The 18,537-nt window shown below is 59.2% G+C and overlaps 2 protein-coding genes across 3 annotated transcripts in view; both read right to left on the reverse strand.

The window, feature by feature from the left end:
* Nucleotides 1-67: 67 nt before the first annotated feature.
* TMEM240 (transmembrane protein 240) lies at nucleotides 68-5,642 on the reverse strand. The gene is made up of 4 exons (XM_002750184.6): nucleotides 5,298-5,642; nucleotides 4,760-4,866; nucleotides 831-1,039; nucleotides 68-751 (listed from the first exon to the last, which is right to left on the reverse strand). The coding sequence occupies exons 1-4, from the start codon at nucleotides 5,352-5,354 to the stop codon at nucleotides 603-605; spliced, it is 522 nt and encodes a 173-aa protein (XP_002750230.3). The 5' UTR covers nucleotides 5,355-5,642; the 3' UTR covers nucleotides 68-602.
* Nucleotides 5,643-6,477: 835 nt separating this feature from the next.
* Nucleotides 6,478-18,537, reverse strand: part of SSU72 (SSU72 homolog, RNA polymerase II CTD phosphatase) — a 29,543-nt gene continuing 17,483 nt past the window's right edge. For both annotated transcript variants that reach the window (XM_002750185.5, XM_035307325.3), the window contains exons 3-5: nucleotides 9,178-9,317; nucleotides 8,288-8,406; nucleotides 6,478-6,911 (exon numbers count right to left, since the gene is read on the reverse strand). In XM_002750185.5, the coding sequence (XP_002750231.1) occupies nucleotides 6,810-6,911; nucleotides 8,288-8,406; nucleotides 9,178-9,317 (361 nt within the window). In that variant the 3' untranslated portion in view covers nucleotides 6,478-6,809. The remainder of the gene's footprint in view (nucleotides 6,912-8,287; nucleotides 8,407-9,177; nucleotides 9,318-18,537) is intronic.

The raw sequence follows: 18,537 nt of genomic DNA on the forward strand, positions 1-18,537 counted from the left end.
CATGGGGTGGGGTTTCGGGGCCCCCAAGAGTCCCCCTGGGGTCAAAGGTGACAGAAGAGGCGGAGGCTGGAGCTTTCTGGAGAATTTACTGACCACAGAGGGGTGGGCTTCACATGAGGTACCTGCCACAGTGGGGCTGGGGGCCTGTGCCTCACCCTGCAGCCGTGCACACAGATGCACCTCACCTTCCTCCCCTCTGTCAGGCTGGCCAGACAGACGCAGAGCACGGGAAACAGCAGCTTCAAACATGCTGCCCCAGGCCATGCACCTGGCTGTTCCCGCCCCTGCCTGCCCCCCCAGGACCCTCCCTGCCCCCCCAGCACCTCTGGGGCCGAGTCTGCCCTCGTGCCCTGCCCAGCCAGGGGCTCAGGGTCCTGTCCCCTGAGGCCCTTTGGCCTCCCCCACCCCAGCCCCCACCCCAATCGCCTTTATAAAAAGAATAGGAGACAGCACCTTCCACTGGACTCTCCCGGCCGGCCACAGCCCGGATTCCCCTGGCCCAGGGCTGCTGTCCAGTCCTGCCGGCCCGGGTGTCCATGAGGTCCCTTTTACATCTGTACAGCGGCCAGTGCCTCGGTGGCCCCGGCAAGTTCCCTCGCGGCTCACAGGTGCCGCGGGCTGGGGTGCCCGTTGTGGTAGAGTTTCTGCTTCACGTGCACCATGTTCCCTGTGGCCTCCTCGAAGGGCCTGTGCGGCCGCCGGCCCAGCTCCCGCAGGCTGCACAACTTGGGCAGCCAGGTCCACGAGCCATCTGCAGGGGGACAGGGGCGGTCAGGCCGCTGGGCTGGCCGGGGCGGTGGCGTGCAGGGCGGCAGGCACGAGGCACTCACCGTAGCGCCGTCCAGCCCTCCAGGCGCGTACGGCACAGTGCAGGACGCCGTCCATCCACACCAGGAACCAGCTGATGCAGAAGCCCAGCAGAAGCCCCAGCATCAGGTCGATCTCCTGCTTGGTCACATTGTCCGTCACAAAGTAGTTCTCCGAGGCGTCCACCACCGACTGGTCCCCATCGTACGGGATCACGTAGTGGATGTGGTTCCTGGGGGCGGCAGGGCGGGCTGGCACCTCTCCCGCTGCCCCCGGCCTGGCCTTACCCCGGGGGCCTACCCCATCCGTGGTGGGGGCGTGAGCACTTAGGGCCGCCCAGGGGGTTCTCTGAAGCAGCCTCCTGGGTGGGCTGTTCAGGTGGGGGCTCTGGACCCAACCAGGCCCAGGTCACAGGCTGGTGGCAGTGGGAGGTCAGTGGCCGTGGGTTGTGCAGGCTGAGCGTGAAGTCCAGGCAGATGGGACCAGCAGCCGTCGAGGGTGTCTGCCCTCACCCAGCACCTCCTCCCTTAGGCCTGGAGCTCATGGGGAGGTTCTGCAGGTGGAAGAGGCCTCCTGGGAGGAGCTCAGGATGGTGGTCCCCACGGCCAGGGTCACTGCTCACCCACCCAGCCCGAGGCTGCGGAGGCCACTTGGAGCAGAGCTGGACTGCCGGTGACCACTGGCCCCTCCCATGCACACTTACCTGCCTACGGGGCCCCTTTCTCCACGGCTGCTGCCCCACGGGCTGGGCCCCCTGCCTCTCGGGTTCCTTCTGCTCCTCTATCCCTGGGAGGTGCTGTCAGAGGCCACAGGGACTCTGCCTAGCACCCCGTCCTCTTCCTTTCCTGGGGGATGCCCCCTTGCCTATGTGGCCACACAGACCTGCCCCGCTGCTCCCAGGATGGACGGCGTCCAGGCTCCAGGGCCCTGTAGTCCTCAAGGCCTCGGCACCTCCGTGTCCCTTGACCTCCCCTCCCTGGGCTCCTGGGGGACTGCCCAGGCTAAGGCTACCACAGCCTCAGTCCTTCTCTCACTGCTGGGGCGACACTGAAGCTCTCCATGGGACTCACTCTGGCAGCCCACCCCGTCCCAGGAAGGCCTCTGGGCCCCAAGATCTCAGGTGGGTTGGCACTGCCAACTGGGCTGGCACCCAAGACAGCTGACTCCGGGATCCCTAGGCCAACAAGAGGGCCTGGGAGAGGAGGCCCCAGGCACCCAGGACGCCTTGGGATCTACCCTCCTGGCTGCCTCCCACGTCTGCTGAGCTCCAGCTGCCTGTGTCTCCACGTGGGATCCACAGACACCTTCAACTTGGGCATAAAAATAACTCCTCTCTCCCCAAACCTGCTTCTCCCCTACCTCCCCCTCGGTGAGGTATCAGCCTCGGCCTGCTTTTCAGCCGAGACCCAGAGACCACCCCATGTTCCACACCCCACCCAGGGGCACTTCCCTCCCTGAAAGCCCGGCCTGTCTGTCCAACCCAGGCCACCTGCACCCAGCGGAGGCCACACAGGTGGCCACTGTGGGGTTCCTGGAGCCGGAGCCCAGGCACAGGGAGGAGGCCCTGCCTCAGGTTCTCCTTGGAGCCCTCCTGCTCTTCTGGAAACCCCTGGAGGTCAGACCCCTCAGCATATTGGGAACACAGACCACACCCAAAGAGCAGGGCTCCTGGTGAGGAGTGACCGTGGCTGATCCCTGGCGGCCGCAATCACCCGGTGACGAGCCTGTCCACAGCCATCGTCCATCACCACCGACAAATGTGCAGCTGCCAGAGGCCCTCAGGGGAGGAAGTGTTTCCTGACCCCTTGGTGAGTCCCCAGCCACCCCAGGGGCTCAGGAACTTCGGGGGTCAGAGGTCACAGCCTGTGCCCCCAAGGCTGGCCTGGGTTCCTGCAGCTCCCCCGACCCTGCACCTGGCCCTCCTTCCTGGGGGGCTCAGGTCTCCCAAGTGAAAGCAGAATGAGCCAGGCCTGGGCAGAGATGTGCTGTCTGCACACGTATGTCTGTGACATGTACATACGTGTGTCCTTCCTCAGCCGCACCGAGGGCCAATCATGCTGCGTGCCCACCGAGGGCCAATCATGTCACATATGCACACCACCACATGCAGGGACAGGGTGTGATACTGCAGACATGGGCTGGGCGTGCCACAGCCCATTCCGCACGGCGGGTGCCACACGGGGGGCACATTCGCTTGGCTTTTCGAGCAGACACCCTCTCCAGGGCCGCCACACCATGTGCGCGGACTTATGCCTGGCAACACGCCGAAGTCTATGTACGGGCACGTACGAGGCCTGCGCATGGACACACACACACTCTGCACACCAGCGTGCACACACGGGGAGCCTCTCACAGCAGTGCATGGACATGTTGTATACGCAGATACCCCGTGAGCAAAACTCATCTGCACACACATCAGCGGCACCCACACGGAGACATTCTGACATGTCCCTGAGCACTGTATATTGTGACATACATGTACTTTGCATACACATATATGTTGTCAATATACAAGGGCATTTTGTATGCGGAATGTACATGCCCTGTATGTGGAGATGTGAACAGAGCATACACACACAGACACACGCGGCAACGCCGTCTACAGCAGGCTGGGGCTGTTTCCCACACACGTTGCCTCCAGTGCACTCTGAATCCACGCGTAGTCTGGGCGTTGATACCTGAGATGCATCTACACCCCCTGTGCAACACTCAGCACGCCCTCTGCCTGCCCTGCCGAGCCCTCACTGCGCTGCCACAGCCCACGCCCATGAGGGCTGAGCCTTTCTGATACTCCGGAGCTGGGGTCTGGGCCCAGCCTCTGGGAGGCCTGGAGTGGACCTCAGGCCTTGGCTTAGCTAGTTGGACCTGCCCAAGAGGAGCACAAGGCCACCCCGCAAGCTCTTACCCAACACCCTGTGCCCAGCACACACGAGGGTCACAGACGCCTCGATCTCTACCTTCTCTTAACACCCGTGTTCTTCATCACACCGGCTCCACCCATAGGCAGGTAACACACTTAGCAAGACATGCAGCTGTCCTGAACACATATACCCTGCACCCACACGTATGCACAGAGACCCCAGAGCAGGAGGCGGCAGAGATGAAGAACATGGGTTCTGGGTTCATGCCCACTTTGTCCTTCACTAGCTGTGTGACCTTGGGCAAGTCTGTCCTCTACGGCCTCCGTCCACTTCCTCATCTAGCAGGTTAACAGCGGTCACTGAGTGAGGGCATCCTGAGGGAGTGCATGCGTGCGTGCGTGCGCGGGCGCTGTGTGTACGCACATGTATATGCACAGACGCTACACACATGCGCGTCTCATGAGAAGATGTTTATTTCATACATGGACATACAAACATGCATGGCCAGGAAGATTCCATCACTACACGTGCACAGAGGGGTTCACACAGTGTGTGTGGGGGGTCTGGGCGCCCCTCTCAATCTGAGTGACCTTGAGGAAGTCCCGCCTCCCCACTGCCCACCCACAGCCCACCCCTCAGCTCCTCCTCTCCAGCCAAGGGCTTCAGCCCAGTGCCCCTCCAGGCAGGCCCCTCCCACAGAGACCCGCATTCCCCTGCCCTGGGCCTCACTGCAGGGCCCAGCCCTGTGCCAGCAGGCGCTTCCTGCCCCAGCTTTGATGAGGCTGGCTTGGGTCTCCACTGTGGACACCAGACTGGGCTGTGGCTTCCCGGCCTCCAGGCTGGAGCAGGAGGCCCCATGATCCATTCTACCATCACCATGGAGGCCTCTAAAGGCATTCCAGGATGGTGTCCTAAAGCCATGCGCCCCCGGGGAGATCCCCGGGAGACAGCTCCTCCCCCTGCGCACCTGGCAGCCCTCAAGGTGGAAGGCGGCTCGCGGCCTGCGTGGGGCTGGCTCCCCTGCGCCCCGAGTGGGCCCCGCCGCACATGTGCGCTCACGCGTATCGAGCCGGCATCGGTTTCGGACTCACCGGCCACAGTTGCAGTGGCAGACGCGGTCCTCGCCCCGCAAGTGCGGGAGGATGTAGTTGTGGAATCGGTCCAGCAGCGCGTTCATGTCCATCAAGCACGCGATGGCCTGGAAGAGCCCATGACCGGTCAGCGCCAGGGAACGGGCGGGACGAACGCGGGCTGGGGGTGGGGAGTGCAGGGCAGGTGGGGGCAGCGCAGGCCGGGGAGCGGGAGCGCAGGCCGGAGTGGGGGGAGCGTAGGCCTTAATAGGGGGAGCGAAGGGGTTGTGGGGATCGCAGGCTGGGGAGGAGAGCGCAGGCCGGGGTGAGGACAGCGCAGGCCGGGGACGGGGGAGCGCAGGCCGGGGTGTGGGGAGCGCAGGCCGGGGTGTGGGGAGAGCAGGCCAGGGACGGGGGAGCGCAGGCCGGGGACGGGGAGAGCAGGCCGGGGAGCGGGGAGCGCAGGCCGAACGGGCGGTAAACAGGGAGCGGGAGGTGGGGGCAGGCGGTGTGCGCGGGCGGGGAGCAGGGGGCGTGCGCGGGAAGCCCCTCCGCTCACCATCACGACCGACGCCCCCAGAATCATGAAGATCATGGTGTTCGCGCTCATGGACATCGGGCGGGGCCGGGCCGGGCCGGAGCGCCGCCCCCCGGCCCCGGCGCCCCCCCGGCCCCGGCCCGATGCTGAGCCCCCGCCGCCTCCGCAGAGGTCAGCGCTTCCCAGGATCGGCCGCCGCCGCTCGCGGCAACCCCGGCGCCGACCGGGGGGAGGAGGCACGGGGGGGCCGCGGAGGGACGTGGGGCCTCTCGGGGGTCGCTCGGCCCGGCCCGCCGCGCTCCGCTCCGCCCTCGGGTCCTCCCTGCGCTCCGCTGCGTTCGGCTCGGCTCGGCTCCGCTCGGTTCCGGCCCCCTCCCTGCCTCCTCCTCCCTCCTCCCTCCTGCCGCCTTCCTCCGCCTCCCGGGAGGGACCGCGCCGCCCGCGGGCCGCTCCGTGCCAGCGCCGGCGAAGGGAGGGGACCCCCTCCCCGGGAACCTCCGCTTCTTGTCCCACCTCAGTTTGGTCAGACCCAGCCCCGGTCGCTTGTCCAGGGTCCCAGGACGCCAGTCCCAACCCGATCTGGCCCAGAGGGGCGCCAAGGCTCTTTCCGCACCACTGCTCCACCCTCCGTCCTCGTCTCCCCGGGTAGCCAGGTGCGGGGCTGCACATGTCTCCAGGGTGCATGGAACCATGGGGGGGGGCTCAGAGGGAAGGGACGGGGTGACCCCTGGAATCCTCAAGGGAGTCACCTGCCACTCAGAGGCCCAAGTGGTCACCACACTGCTATGGGACCAAACTCAACCAAAATCAGTGACCACGTCTCAGATACAGGAGCCCCCGCCACCTTGCAGCAGGAAGTTAGCTGGAAGCAGTGCCTGGGCCCAGCCTGGGGGCTGCAGTGCCATCCAGGCTCACTGCAGCTGACTCCGGGGCTCAAGTGATCCTCCTGGCTCAGCCTCCCTCGAAGGTGGCCTAGGGGACAGCCGACCAAGGTGGGGGGTCAGGGGAGGGGAGAGTTTCCATGCCGAGCTGGGACGTGGCTCCCCCACAGGTAGCAGTGCTGGTGGGAGCAGCTGGCTTCTACTTCAGGCAGCACAGGGCGGGGTCGGCCCAGGCTCCAGCCACCCCAGGTCTGAGCTACACCTCCCCAGCAGTGGTCGGAGGGCCAGGGTTGGGCCAGGAATTCACGACCAAGCACAGGTGACAGCAGCATCTATTTATTGGACAATTCCAGGTCATTGAACATCTCGTGGGTGGGAAGGGGGGAGGGAGCGGGTGCACGGGGACACGGGGACAGCAGGGAAGTTAACACAAACTGCTGTCTTTCCTCTTCGGTTAAAGAAAAAAACTATAATCAATATCCCACTAAAAAATGGGAAGGAAAAGACTTGATTGCTTTAATGTGGCATTTGGACCTCTCCTCCCGTGTCACATGCTACCGTTACCAGCAGAACACCTGTAAGTAAAAACAAACGTCAGGAAGGAAAAAGTATGAATAGAAGGAAGCTGGAGAGGGCAGCCGGGGCGCCCGGCTCAGTAGAAGCAGACAGTGTGCAGGAAGGTGCGCCCGCTCTTCTCCTCAAACTCCTGAAGTAGCTCGTCAATCTCGTTCTCCATGTCCTCCGTGTGCTGGATCTGCAAGGACAGGACCACCGTGAGGGCCTCGCCGGCCCTCCCGTCTGCTCCCAGGCAGCACCTGGATGACCAGGGAAACCCCCTCCTGGGCCAGGAAGCTGGGTGACAGACAGGTCCCCACCTGCACCGCTGCTGCTGCCTCACAAGGATGGCTGGAGGCTGCAAGGGCAGAGGTTCCTAGGAAGCCTCAGGCCTCACCTCCCCACTGGCCCCCACCGAGCCTGAAGCTGGGAGCAGGGAGCTGGATTCAGAGAGCAGACTGGGAAGCCGGGACCCAGGCCCAGGTCCACTCATGCACAGCACAGCCAGACAGCCTCACCGCAGCACTTCCCAAATGCCAGCAAGGACCCAGACCCGTGCCCTGTGGCAGGGGCAGCCCGGTCACTGGAGCATCCTGATCTCCACCTACCAGAGCCCCTGGCGGAGGCCTGCTGCCTGGAGTAAGCACCTTGGGCTCCTGAGCACACAGGCCTTGACCCTGGCTGCTTGTCATTTGCCATTGCCAGTGTCCCCTGGTCCCCAACCTTGGGCAGCACACAGTGCCTTTAAGTGAGGAGTGGCCTGCCTGTGACTCAGCTCTGGCCAACGTGACCGAGCAGAAATCGAGCAGCCACTTCTGGGATGAGACTTTTCCAGTGGCCTTCCCTCCTACCAGGCGGTCACCAGCACCATCCTTGGCACTCCAGCCATACTGGGCCGTGAGGCATGTGAGGACCAGAAACCATGCAGCACAGGCAGGCAGGAGCCCACGCCCTTGCGGCAGCCTCTCCCAGCGCAGGCAGCCTGGCTCGGGGCCTCCACACCGCACCATCTCCTCTCTCGTTCACAGATCCCAGAGGCAGAGGCGGGTCGGTGTGTGGGGCTCTCCCCAGCAGGCCCTCCCCTCACACCCCAGCACCTCAGCAAGGCAGCAGCGCAGCTGCAGAAGCCCTTGGGGTGCCCCCTGGCCCCTCAGGGTGTCTTGGGGAAGACAGGCATGCAAAAGGCTGAGTCCAGGGGCAGACTGTGGACATACAGCCCTTGGCAGCAGACGCCCTGGGAGCCTCCAGGCTCACGTGGGGCATACCTGCGACCGCACAGCATCCAGGAGCACCACTTGCCTGCTGGCTGAGGCGCGATGAGTCCACCCCAGGGAGGAGGCAGTGCCAGGCCCTAAGCTTGTGTTGGGCAGGTCACTGCGCTGCGTCTGTCAGCTGAGCAGAGGGCAAAGGGGGTCTCCTACTCCAAAGCTGGGGGACAGCTCTCTCTGAGCCGCCAGCAGGTACCCCAACACAGGTCAGCTGAGCAGGAGACCCCGCCCCAACAGCAGGGCCAGCCTCAGGCCTCACTGCCCCAGCAGAGCCTCTGCCCGGCACGGTGCCAGGCCCGGTACTCACACACTGGCAGAGCTCACAGATGAGAAATGCCCCCAGGGTGGCCTCCTCATGGTTGTCCTGGATGTCCACGTTGACCACGTGCACGGGCTGGCAGGTCTCCTGTTCTCTGGAATTCAGATCTGATTGGGACAAGGTGACACAGAGGTCAGAGGCTCCAGAACCAGGGAACAGGCAGTCAATGTGTCCCAGTCCCTAGCTCTGCCGGCCCCTGGCCCAGCCCTGGCGGTTTCTGGACTCTGGTTTGGGAGCTGAGTAAGGACTGAGCGTCAAACCTTGGTACGTCCCCAGCTCAGCACAAGGCGGCCTGTGCTTCCCCGCCCTCCCTGACCACAGGCCCGGCTCCACACAGGGTCCACTCGTGAAATATGGACCAGTGGCTCATGCCCATGATCCCAGCACTTTGGGAGGCCAAGGTGGGTGGATCACCTGAGGTCAGGACTTCAAGACCAGCCTGGCCAATATGGTGAAACCCCATCTCTACCAAAACTACAATAAATTAGCAAAGTGTGGTGGCAAGTGTCTGTAATCTCAGCTACTCAGGAGGCTGAGGCAGGAGAATCGCTTGAACCCCTCAGGTAGAGGTTGCAGTGAGCCGAGATTGCACCACTGAACTCCAGCCTGGGCGACAGAGATACACTCTGTCTCAAAAAAAACAAAAACAAACAAGAACCAGACCCCTGGAGCCCATGAGAGGCTGCAGCCAGCACAATGGTTCTGCTCCGACAGGCCTCAGAAGCAGAAAGCCCACAACCAGCGGCCTGGCCTGCCTTCCGCATGCTTGCACTCAGGCCTGACTGCCCCCTCCCCCAACTCCAGACAGGATGTGGCAGCCAGGGTGGGACCTTCAGGCGTGGGACCTGTGACAGCCGCCACAGGGCTGGCCTCCTCACCTTCCACCACCTGATCGTACACTCTCTCTTCACAAGTGAGGATCAGATCAAACAGGTCTTTGCAGTTCTGGAACCTTTCCGGCCGGGGCTTGATTCTCTTATTTCTGTCCAGCATGTGCAAAATGCCGTTTTGTGTATAGCTACACATGGGAGTTAAGGAACGTCAGAGAAAAAGCATCCGTGTAAGAAGCCTGGAAGCGCCTGTGTCCTGGGCACCTGGCCCCTTCCCAGCCCCACAGCAGGGGCAGTGGGGACAGCTGTCGGGGGTGGCCCATGCCCTGGTGAGGCAGGGTCCTCACAGTCCTGGTAGGTCCCACAGAAAACAAAGTGGGGGACGGAAGGCGCTTGCTCCCCACGGAGCCCCAACTCTGCCAGAAGACCCAACGCCTGCAGGACCCTGCCAGCATCTGACACCTTCTGCTGGGACCTCTCCATCACTGCCCCTGGCCTCAGGCCTCAGGCCTCAGGCGCGGTCTCCACAGCCGCACCCTCCCTCTGCTCCCGTGAGGTGCCTGCTTGCCGTGAAACCTGAGCCTTCAGCAGAGACAAAGCAAACCCCAAAGCAAATCACAAGTCCAGCTTAGCTCCAACAGTCAGGAACACTGGGAGACTCAAAAGGCAACGGCAACGCAATCAGGCTGGAAAATGCTGCCATGAAAACCAGCAGGGCCAGACCACTGAGCAGACAGCACGCCCCGCAGGCGACCCGACGACGGAGCACAGATGACGCCTGAATGCGTCCAGCTGAAAGGAGGCCCTGGGGCGGGCACACACACAGGCACCAGCAGTCACAGGAAGGGACCACAGGAGCATCTGGGGTCCTGGGCAGGGGGTGCCCTTCACAGTGGCCATGCCTGGACTCGGGTTCCCCAGGAAGGGGCTCAATCCCCAAAAAGAGATAGAGACTGAATCCCCACATGAGCTCCCTGGTCTGTGGGAGCTCATTTGTGCCACTCCAGGTGGTCAGGGACAAGTAACTGCTTAATTCTACTTCAGAGAAACAGCCTGGCTGACTCAGGAATTCTGAGTGATACATTCAACTTTCAGTTCTGTCAATTTATTTAAATAAGCTCAGATTACCTAAAATATACCTTCCTGGGTAACAAAAATAATTTTTTTTTTTTTTTGAGACGGAGTTTCGCTCGTTACCCAGGCTGGAGTGCAATGGCGCGATCTCAGCTCACCACAACCTCCGCCTCCTGGGTTCAGGCAATTCTTCTGCCTCAGCCTCCTGAGTAGCTGGGATTACAGACACGCGCCACCATGCCCGGATAATTTTTGTATTTTTAGTAGAGACAGGGTTTTACCATGTTGACCAGGATGGTCTTGATCTCTTGACCTTGTGATCCACCCACCTTGGCCTCCCAAAGTGTTGGGATTACAGACGTCAGCCACTGCGCCCGGCCTAAAAATAATTTTTATAATACATTGAGTGGTTGATCTAAGGTTTAACTTGCAAAGACATCTGACCCTGAGCTGCGAGGCATCCTTGGTTCCTGCGACAGCAGCATCTAAGTCACCTACCCACCCCTGATGTGTCTCTTCCCACACACTCGGGGTCCCACCTATGTCCTTGAAGCCCCTGGAAGCAGCAACAACACCCACATCATCTTTGAGGAACTTAGTGCTTCAGCTGCTCAGAATCAAAGTCCTGCAGACAGAAGAGCTCAAGGCCGGGCGGTGGCTCACGAGGCAGGCAGGTCATCTGAGGTCAGGAGATCTAGACCAGCCTGGCCAACATGGCTAAACCCCATCTCTACTAAAAATACAAAAATTAGCCAGGTGCGGTGGCTCACACCTATAATCCCAGCACTTTGGGAGGCCCAGGCAGGCAAACATGGGGTGGAGAGACTGAGACCATCCTGGCCAACATGGTGAAATCTTGTCTCTACCAAAATAAAAATTAGCCAGGCGTGGTGGTGCACACCTGTAGTCCCAGATACTCAGGAGGCCAAGGTGGGAGAATTGCTTGAACAAGGAGGCAGAGATTGCAGTGAGCAGAGATCGCACCACTGCATTCCAGCCTGGATGACGGAGTCAGACTCCATCTCAGAAAATAAATAAGTAAATAATTAGCTGGTATGGTGCCATAAGCCTATAACACCAGCTAACAGTGAGGGTGAGGTGGGAGAATTGCTCAAGCCTAAGAGGTTGAGATTACAGTGAGCAGAGATGGCACCACTGCATGGCAGCCTGGGCAACAGAGTAAGACCCTAACTCAAAAAGGCTGCAGCTGGGCGCAGTGGCTCACACCTGTAATACCAGCGCTGTGGGAGGGCAAGGAGAGTGGATCACCTGAGGTTGGGGGTTCAAGACCAGCTTAACCAACATGGAAAAACCCTGTCTCTATTAAAAATGCAAAATTAGCTGGGTATGGTGGCACATGCCTGTAATCTCAGCTACTCAGGGGGCTGAGGTAGAAGAATCCCTTGAACTTGGGGGGTAGAGGTTGCAGTGAGCTGAGATCACACCACTGCACTCCAGCCTGGGCAACGAGCAAAACTCCATCTTAAAAAAAAAAAGAAAAAAAAAGACAACCCATCGCATCCAAGACAAGTCAACACGACACCCAACCTGCAGACAACCCCTGCCACCCTCCACGACAGCCCAGCAGGGGCAGTGGCACCTCAGAGGGGCCACTCTTGACATCATGTTATTCTGAACTTCTGCTCTCTTCTTTAGCATGGAGGCGCATGTGTTCAGTTCTAATTCAAGGCAATTTTCAGCTGACATCAATTTAACCCTAACTGATTTTCTTGGTGAAGCCTAATGCTTTTGACCCTCTAGTGACCACACACCAGTGGACACCACAGGCCCTTTGCCAGTGCTCAGAGGATTGCTGCCCGGGCCCCGAGACGCACCTTATTGCCTCTCCCCACACCCCACAGGGCTCTGGGCCCCAGGCTGCTGGCTCCCGTCGAATGCCTGCCAGGGATGGTCCTGGGCCCAGGGAGTCAGGTCAGCACAAGGTAGCGATCTCACCTGGCAGAGCCTTAGCACTGTTCTGTTGTGGAAGGAAGACGGAGGGAGGGTGGAGGTTTAGCAAAGCATCACACCAGGGAGGACAAGGCTGCCGGGGCCAGGGACGGTGACAAGGACAATGATGGTGATGGGAGGGCAGGAAGTGGCACCACAGGCCAGTGCTGGCCAGAAGGCCTGGTGGTTCCATCAGCGGGAAGGCTGCACACCCTACTCACTCCACTGAGCCATCACCCACCACGCGCCCTCCCTGGCTGCTAGACCTGGGAGGTACACAGACCCCTGGGGGCATCTCACCTCCTGGGGCCTTCTCTTAAGCTGAACTGTTCAGGACTGAGTCTGGCCCAGGTGTCTGCTGTGGACACATCTGCCCCTCTACCACTCCCAAGACAGCTCCAACCTGCCAGCGCCCCCCACCTGCCTGCGCCCTCACAAATCCCTTCAGGGCAGAGCGGGCCTGGCTGCTTCCCCAGGCCAGCAGCACCGGGACCTTACGGTGGGTCAAAAGTCCACACACCAGGCAAAGCCTGAAGCACTTACGGATCTGGGGACACACCTGCTCACTGCAGTCAGAAATGAGACTGCGTCCGCACAGGAGGACAGCCGCCCATGCCTTCCAGAGACTGCGGGAAGTATAAACAGCACCATTCACAGGAATGAAACGCAGCAATGAAAACTAGAAAAATGAGACCCCCAGGGAGACACTCCGTGTGTGGCCACAGCTCTCTAGTCTGCTGGGCACGGGAGGACCCAGAAGCCACACAGGGAACAGCATCGGGGTGAGCCCCCTAGCAGATGTGTCGGGCAGGTTCTCTCCAAATCACAACTAACACCCAAGCTGCTTTTGTTGGGCTAAAATCAGCAAAAAATGAATTGAAAGTACAAAGTAAATTTCACTTGCAATCAAATTCATAACGTGCCAGCTGCACCAAAATGCTATTTATCCTCAGCTTTCCTAAAACCCATCCCCACTGGTCAGGGACGGGGGACCTGACAGCAGCTGAGCTGGGTGCAGCTTCTCGAGCTCCCATCCTCTCACCAGACTGCCTTTCTCAGCCAGGGTACCCGTGGACAGACGCCAACAGCACAGCCTGTCTCAGCCCGACTCCACGTGGGACACAGCACCATGTCCAGGACATCCTGAAGGTTCTGCCCATCCTTGCGCAAATGTCACATGGCCCTGAGGGAGGGTGGTGGGGCCCTTGGCCTGTGCTCACCTCACGAGTTCAGGGCCACCCACTACCTTTCCCAACAACAGCCCTGTGTGGGCACAGCCCAGTGACTCAGATCTTATTGACCAGGCGACAAAGCACAGCAGTTCAGCCCCAAACTCATCCCCAAGTGGGGCCCCCACATCTTCCACTAATGCATCAGCAACTCCGAAAGAGACTGGGTGTGAGGCTGACCAGCATCCTGACCCGGCTCTGCCATTCCTGTATAGTAGCAGATGCGCTGGAGGGCACCGGCTGCACCGGGACCTGCAGTCACCTCAAGAAGCCCTAAAGGCCAGGCGCCGTGGCTCACACCTATAATCCCAGCACTTTGGGAGGCCGAGGCCGGTGGATCATGAGGTCAAGAGATTGAGACCATCCTGGTCAACGAGGTAAAACCCCGTCTCTACTAAAAATACAAAGATCAGCTGGCCATGGTGGCGCGCACTTATAATCCCAGCTACTCGGGAGGCTGAGGCAGGAGAATGCTTGAACCCAGAAGGCGGAGGTTGCGGTGAGCCGAGATCGTGCCATTGCACTCCAGCCTGGCTAAAAACAGCAAAACTCTGTCTCAAAAAAAAAAAAAAGAAGCCCTAAAGGAAACGGCTCCCCAAAGACTGTCATTTCTGGAAGCAGGGCTCTGCAGCTTCTGTGATCATCCCTGCGCTGCCTCCTCCACAGGGACCAGGAGGTGCTGCCCGTGAGGTCAGAGGCCAGGGAGCAGGACCCTGCCTGGGACCCCCTTCAATTCTGGAGTCTCCTGACAAATGATCCGGGGTGATTCATAGCACCTTCTAACAGGGGTCTTAGTGCCTGAGCCGTGCCCCCTGCTCTGAGCCTGAGCCCCAGGGTAGGGCCATCTGACTCCTTCCTGAATGCTTACAGTCAGCCTGAGGAGCAAGCCCAACATCCGGCAAGATGGCCTCTGCAAATGGACAGGCATCACCACACGCTATCTAATCCAACTGCGGACTACTAGACTTTGAGATAAAAATGGTGGGCTGGCTTCAGCCTGTAATCCCAGAACGGTGGGAGGCTGAGGTGGGGGGGATCACCTGAGGTCAGGAGTTCGAGACCAGCTTGGCCAACACAGTGAAATCCCTTCTCCACTAAAAATACAAGTATTAGCCGGGCATGGTGGTGGGCACCTGTAGTCCCAGCTACTCAAGAGGCTGAGGCAGGAGAATCTCGTGAGCCCAGGAGGCGGAGGTTGCAGTGAGCCGAGATCGCACCACAGCACTCCAGCCTGGGAGACATTGAGACTCTGTCTCAAAAAAAAAAAAAAAATTTAAAGTTTTCAAGAAAAAGGTCTCAAATTGTGAATTAGTCTGCAACAAAAAACCACCAGACTAAATCGGAAACACTCCACTTGGAGGAAAGCAGGTCTGGGCATTGTGGCCCGTGGGATCTGTGGCTTCGCTCTGGGCAGAAACACTGGCATTTGTGACCACAGCTTCACCCTCAGCACGGATGCCAGCCGAAAAGGGTCTCTGGCTCAGCCCCTCTGTGCTCCCTCTGCAGGAGGAACCTAAGGGATTGCATCTCTCTCCACCCCAGGACATTCCAATTATTTAGTGATTTGAGAAAATAATAATACAGTAGCAGTTTTACCAGGAAATTGAGCTTCGGAAGACAACCTTAAAAATAAAGCCTTCACAGAATGGAAACAGTGAACAGCACCCAGGCTGATGCGTGGACTGGAGTGCTCCCCGTGTGTAAATGTCACCAGAGCGACGTTTTCCTTACAGTGCAGCTGAACCGTCTACTCAAAGAAGAGAGGACAGAGAACTCATCCAGAGAAGGCCCGTGGTCACTACAGCGCGTCCCTGGCAGGGCTCCTCCTGGGACCACCAAGCTGTGTCCATGGTGAGAACTTAACAGGTCTGGGGGGCGTGAGGTGGCCACGGAAGCCACGTATCTGCAGCCAGGGCCTTCAAAGAGAAATCAGGACTGCAGCCCCGGGGAGAGGAACAGTTCTGAGATTTGCCTTCAGCAAAAAGCAAAGCTGAGCATGAGGCAGGTCGGGACCAGAGGGGTCCCCACAAGCCCTCGCCGCCCACCCACACCCACGTGACGCGGTTACTCTTGGGATAAACCACCCTGGGCCCCAAGGTGTCAGGACACAGCTGGAAGCACCCCAAAACAGCTCGGTAGAGCATTTCCTTCCGAAGGTTTTCTATGTTCGTTCCTTAGGGACCTTGCTGGGCCCAGGGCATTCTGGGGAGTTAGAATGAGTGTGGCTACCTCCAGCGGCCCATCACACAGGAGAGCCCAGGACCACACTGCCCTGCCGTGAGTGAGGCACAGGCCCCCCTTGGAGTCATGGGGAACTTGAAAGAGCACTCCCAGGCACCAACATGCTGGTGTGGCTGGCACCAGGGGCCGCACTGTCCCCCCACAGCCTGGGGAAAAGCCATGCCAGGTGCAGGACACTGGCCACAGGCACCAGGCCATCAGAGCAACATGCATGGGCATCCCAGCACCAACTGGGGCCCACGCTGCCAGTGCCAGCCCCCCGCACCCCCGATCACTGCTGCTGCTGGCCCTCGGCCTCTCATCTGCAAACTGTGGCTGGCGGCAGAGCCTTCCTGACGTCAAGTCTGAAGGCGTCCCCTGCTCCGTGGGAGCCTCGGTCCTTCCTGGGAAGGCTACACCATCTCCCCTGCAGATATGACTCAGCCCGGAGCACGTCAAGAGCTGCTGCCCTGACAGACACACCCACGAGGAGGGCCAGCTACCACCTTATTGGCCAGATTGTCCCGGTAACCGAGTAAGTGACAGGACACACAGGAACACTGCCGATCCTGAGAGCTTGCCCCTGCCTCAGACACAGGAGACTCCCCACATCAGAGAGGAGGTTGGAGGTCTCAAAGGTCAGGTTAGAGCTGGGTCAAGTCGTCCCAACGGGAAAACACACAGCAGCCACACGGGATGCTCTGGCATCTGTGCTCCTAGCCCGCAGTGGGATGAGACAGCCTCGGTGGAGCCTGGCTTCAGCCAGCACAGCGCGGAGGCTCCAAACAGTGACTGACCAGGGCTCTGACCCGGACACTGACAGCCTCAGCAGCGACACCTCTGCCAAGAAGGGAAGAGCCAGTGCGGCAGGTGCCAGGCAGCAGCTGTGGAAGGCCCATCTGGTGGGAGCGTCATGCATGTTGGTGACAAGAACCCCCGAGTTCCTCACAGGAATGGACGGCAGCTCCACACTCAGGAGAGGGTGAGAAGGGCAGGTGCCACCAACCACACCTGCACAGCACGATGCTGTGGGCTCCCGGGATGGACTGGGACCCACTCACCACGCTACGCCACAAGCCTGATAGCCACGGCTTCCACATCAACACACCAACAACTACATTTGGGCTGGGCGCGGTGGCTCACGCCTGTAATTCCAGCACAGCAGGAGGACTGCTTCAGATCAGGAGTCCAAGACCAGCCTGCGCAAAATGGTCAAACCCCGTTTCTATTAAAAATTAAAAAAAAAAATGAGACCAGGTGTGGTGGCTCACGCCTACTATCCCAGCTACTCAGAGGGCTGAGGTGAGAGGATCGTTTGAGCCCAGGGACACGAGGCTACAGGCAGCTGTGATGGAGCCGCCGCCTTCCAGCCTCAAGAAATTAACTCACTTTGAGGCAGGCACGGTGGTTCACACCTGTAATCCTAGCACTTTGGAAGTCCAAGGCGAGTGGATCACTTGAGGCCAGGAGTTTGAGATCAGCCTGGCCAACATGGAGAAACTCTTATCTTTCCTAAAAATACAAAAAATTACCTGGGCATGGGGGTGCACACCTTTAAATCTAGTTTCTCAGGAGGCTGAGAAATCACTTGAATCCGGGGAGGTGGAGGTTGCAGTGAGTTGAGTTCAAACAAGAAAAGAATCTGGCCTGGGGCAATGGCTCACAACTGTAATCTCAGCACTCTGAATCACCTGACTTCAGGAGTTCGAGACCACCCTGGCCAACATAGTAAAACCCCATCTCTACTAAAAATACAAAACAATTAGATGGATGTGGTGGCACATACCTGTAATTCCATCTACTCAGAAGGCTGAGGCAAGAGAATTGCTTGAACACAGGAGGCAGAGGTTGCAGTGAGCTGAGATTGCGCCACTGCACTCCACTCTGGGCAACAAGAGGAAAACTCCATGTCCAAAAAAAAAAATCATTTTTGATAAGGAATGCTTTCTGGCCAAAGCACAGAGGCTGTACAAACAGAACTCAGGAACCCCTGGAGGTTCTTGTGGCCAGCTCTGGAGCTGCTGGACACCCAACTGTAACCATAGCCTCAACACAGAACTGTGCAATGCTCAGGCCAGCTTTGGGGGCTCCAGCATGGCCTCACGTCGCTTGGAACTGCAGGCACTGCAAAACCACTTTGCACACGCCATCTCACCTGCCACAGACTAGGAGAAAACTCACAGGCCTACGGGCCCTGACCCTGAGCTAGCTCTTGAAGGAAGGATCGGTCAGCATAGCTCCATTCTATCCAGACCCTCAAGTGTCCACCAGCGCCTCAGCCAATCAGCTCCATTCTACCTGTGGTCTCAGACGAGCAAAGAGCAGGCCACTATCTCTATTCTAGCCTTACATGAAATACCTAAAGGCCATAATTTACATTGCAGGCGTGAATGCTTTTCTAAAACCCAAGATCATGGTTTCTCTGGGAACTGGTGTCTGGCAGGAAAACATTCATTTGTTTGATAAACACCATTAGCCAAAACTAACTGTAAAACACAGATAGCAGAGCGCGGTGGCTCACGCCTGTCATCCCAGCACTTTGGGAGGCTGAGGCGGGCGGATCACAAGGTCAAATGATCGAGACCATCCTGGCCAACATGGTGAAACCTCGTCTCTACTAAAAACAGAAAAATTAGCTGGGTGTGGTGGCATGCTCCTGTAGTCCCATCTACTTGAGAGGCTGAGGCAGGAGAATTGCTTGAAACCGGGAGGCGGAGTTTGTAGTCACAAGCTGGCACCACTGCACTCCAGCCTGGCAACAGCATGAGACTGTCTCAAAAAAACAAACAACAAAAAAAACAAAACTGCTGGGCCAGGTGCAGTGGCTCGCGCCTGTAATCCCAGCACCCTGGAAGGCCAAGGTAGGCGGATCATGAGGTCAGGAGATCAAGACGTGCCTGGCCAACATGCAAAACCCAGTCTCTACTAAAAATAC

This window comes from Callithrix jacchus, chromosome 7 (genome assembly GCF_049354715.1).
Source record: "Callithrix jacchus isolate 240 chromosome 7, calJac240_pri, whole genome shotgun sequence".
Taxonomy (NCBI): Eukaryota; Metazoa; Chordata; class Mammalia; order Primates; family Cebidae; genus Callithrix; species Callithrix jacchus.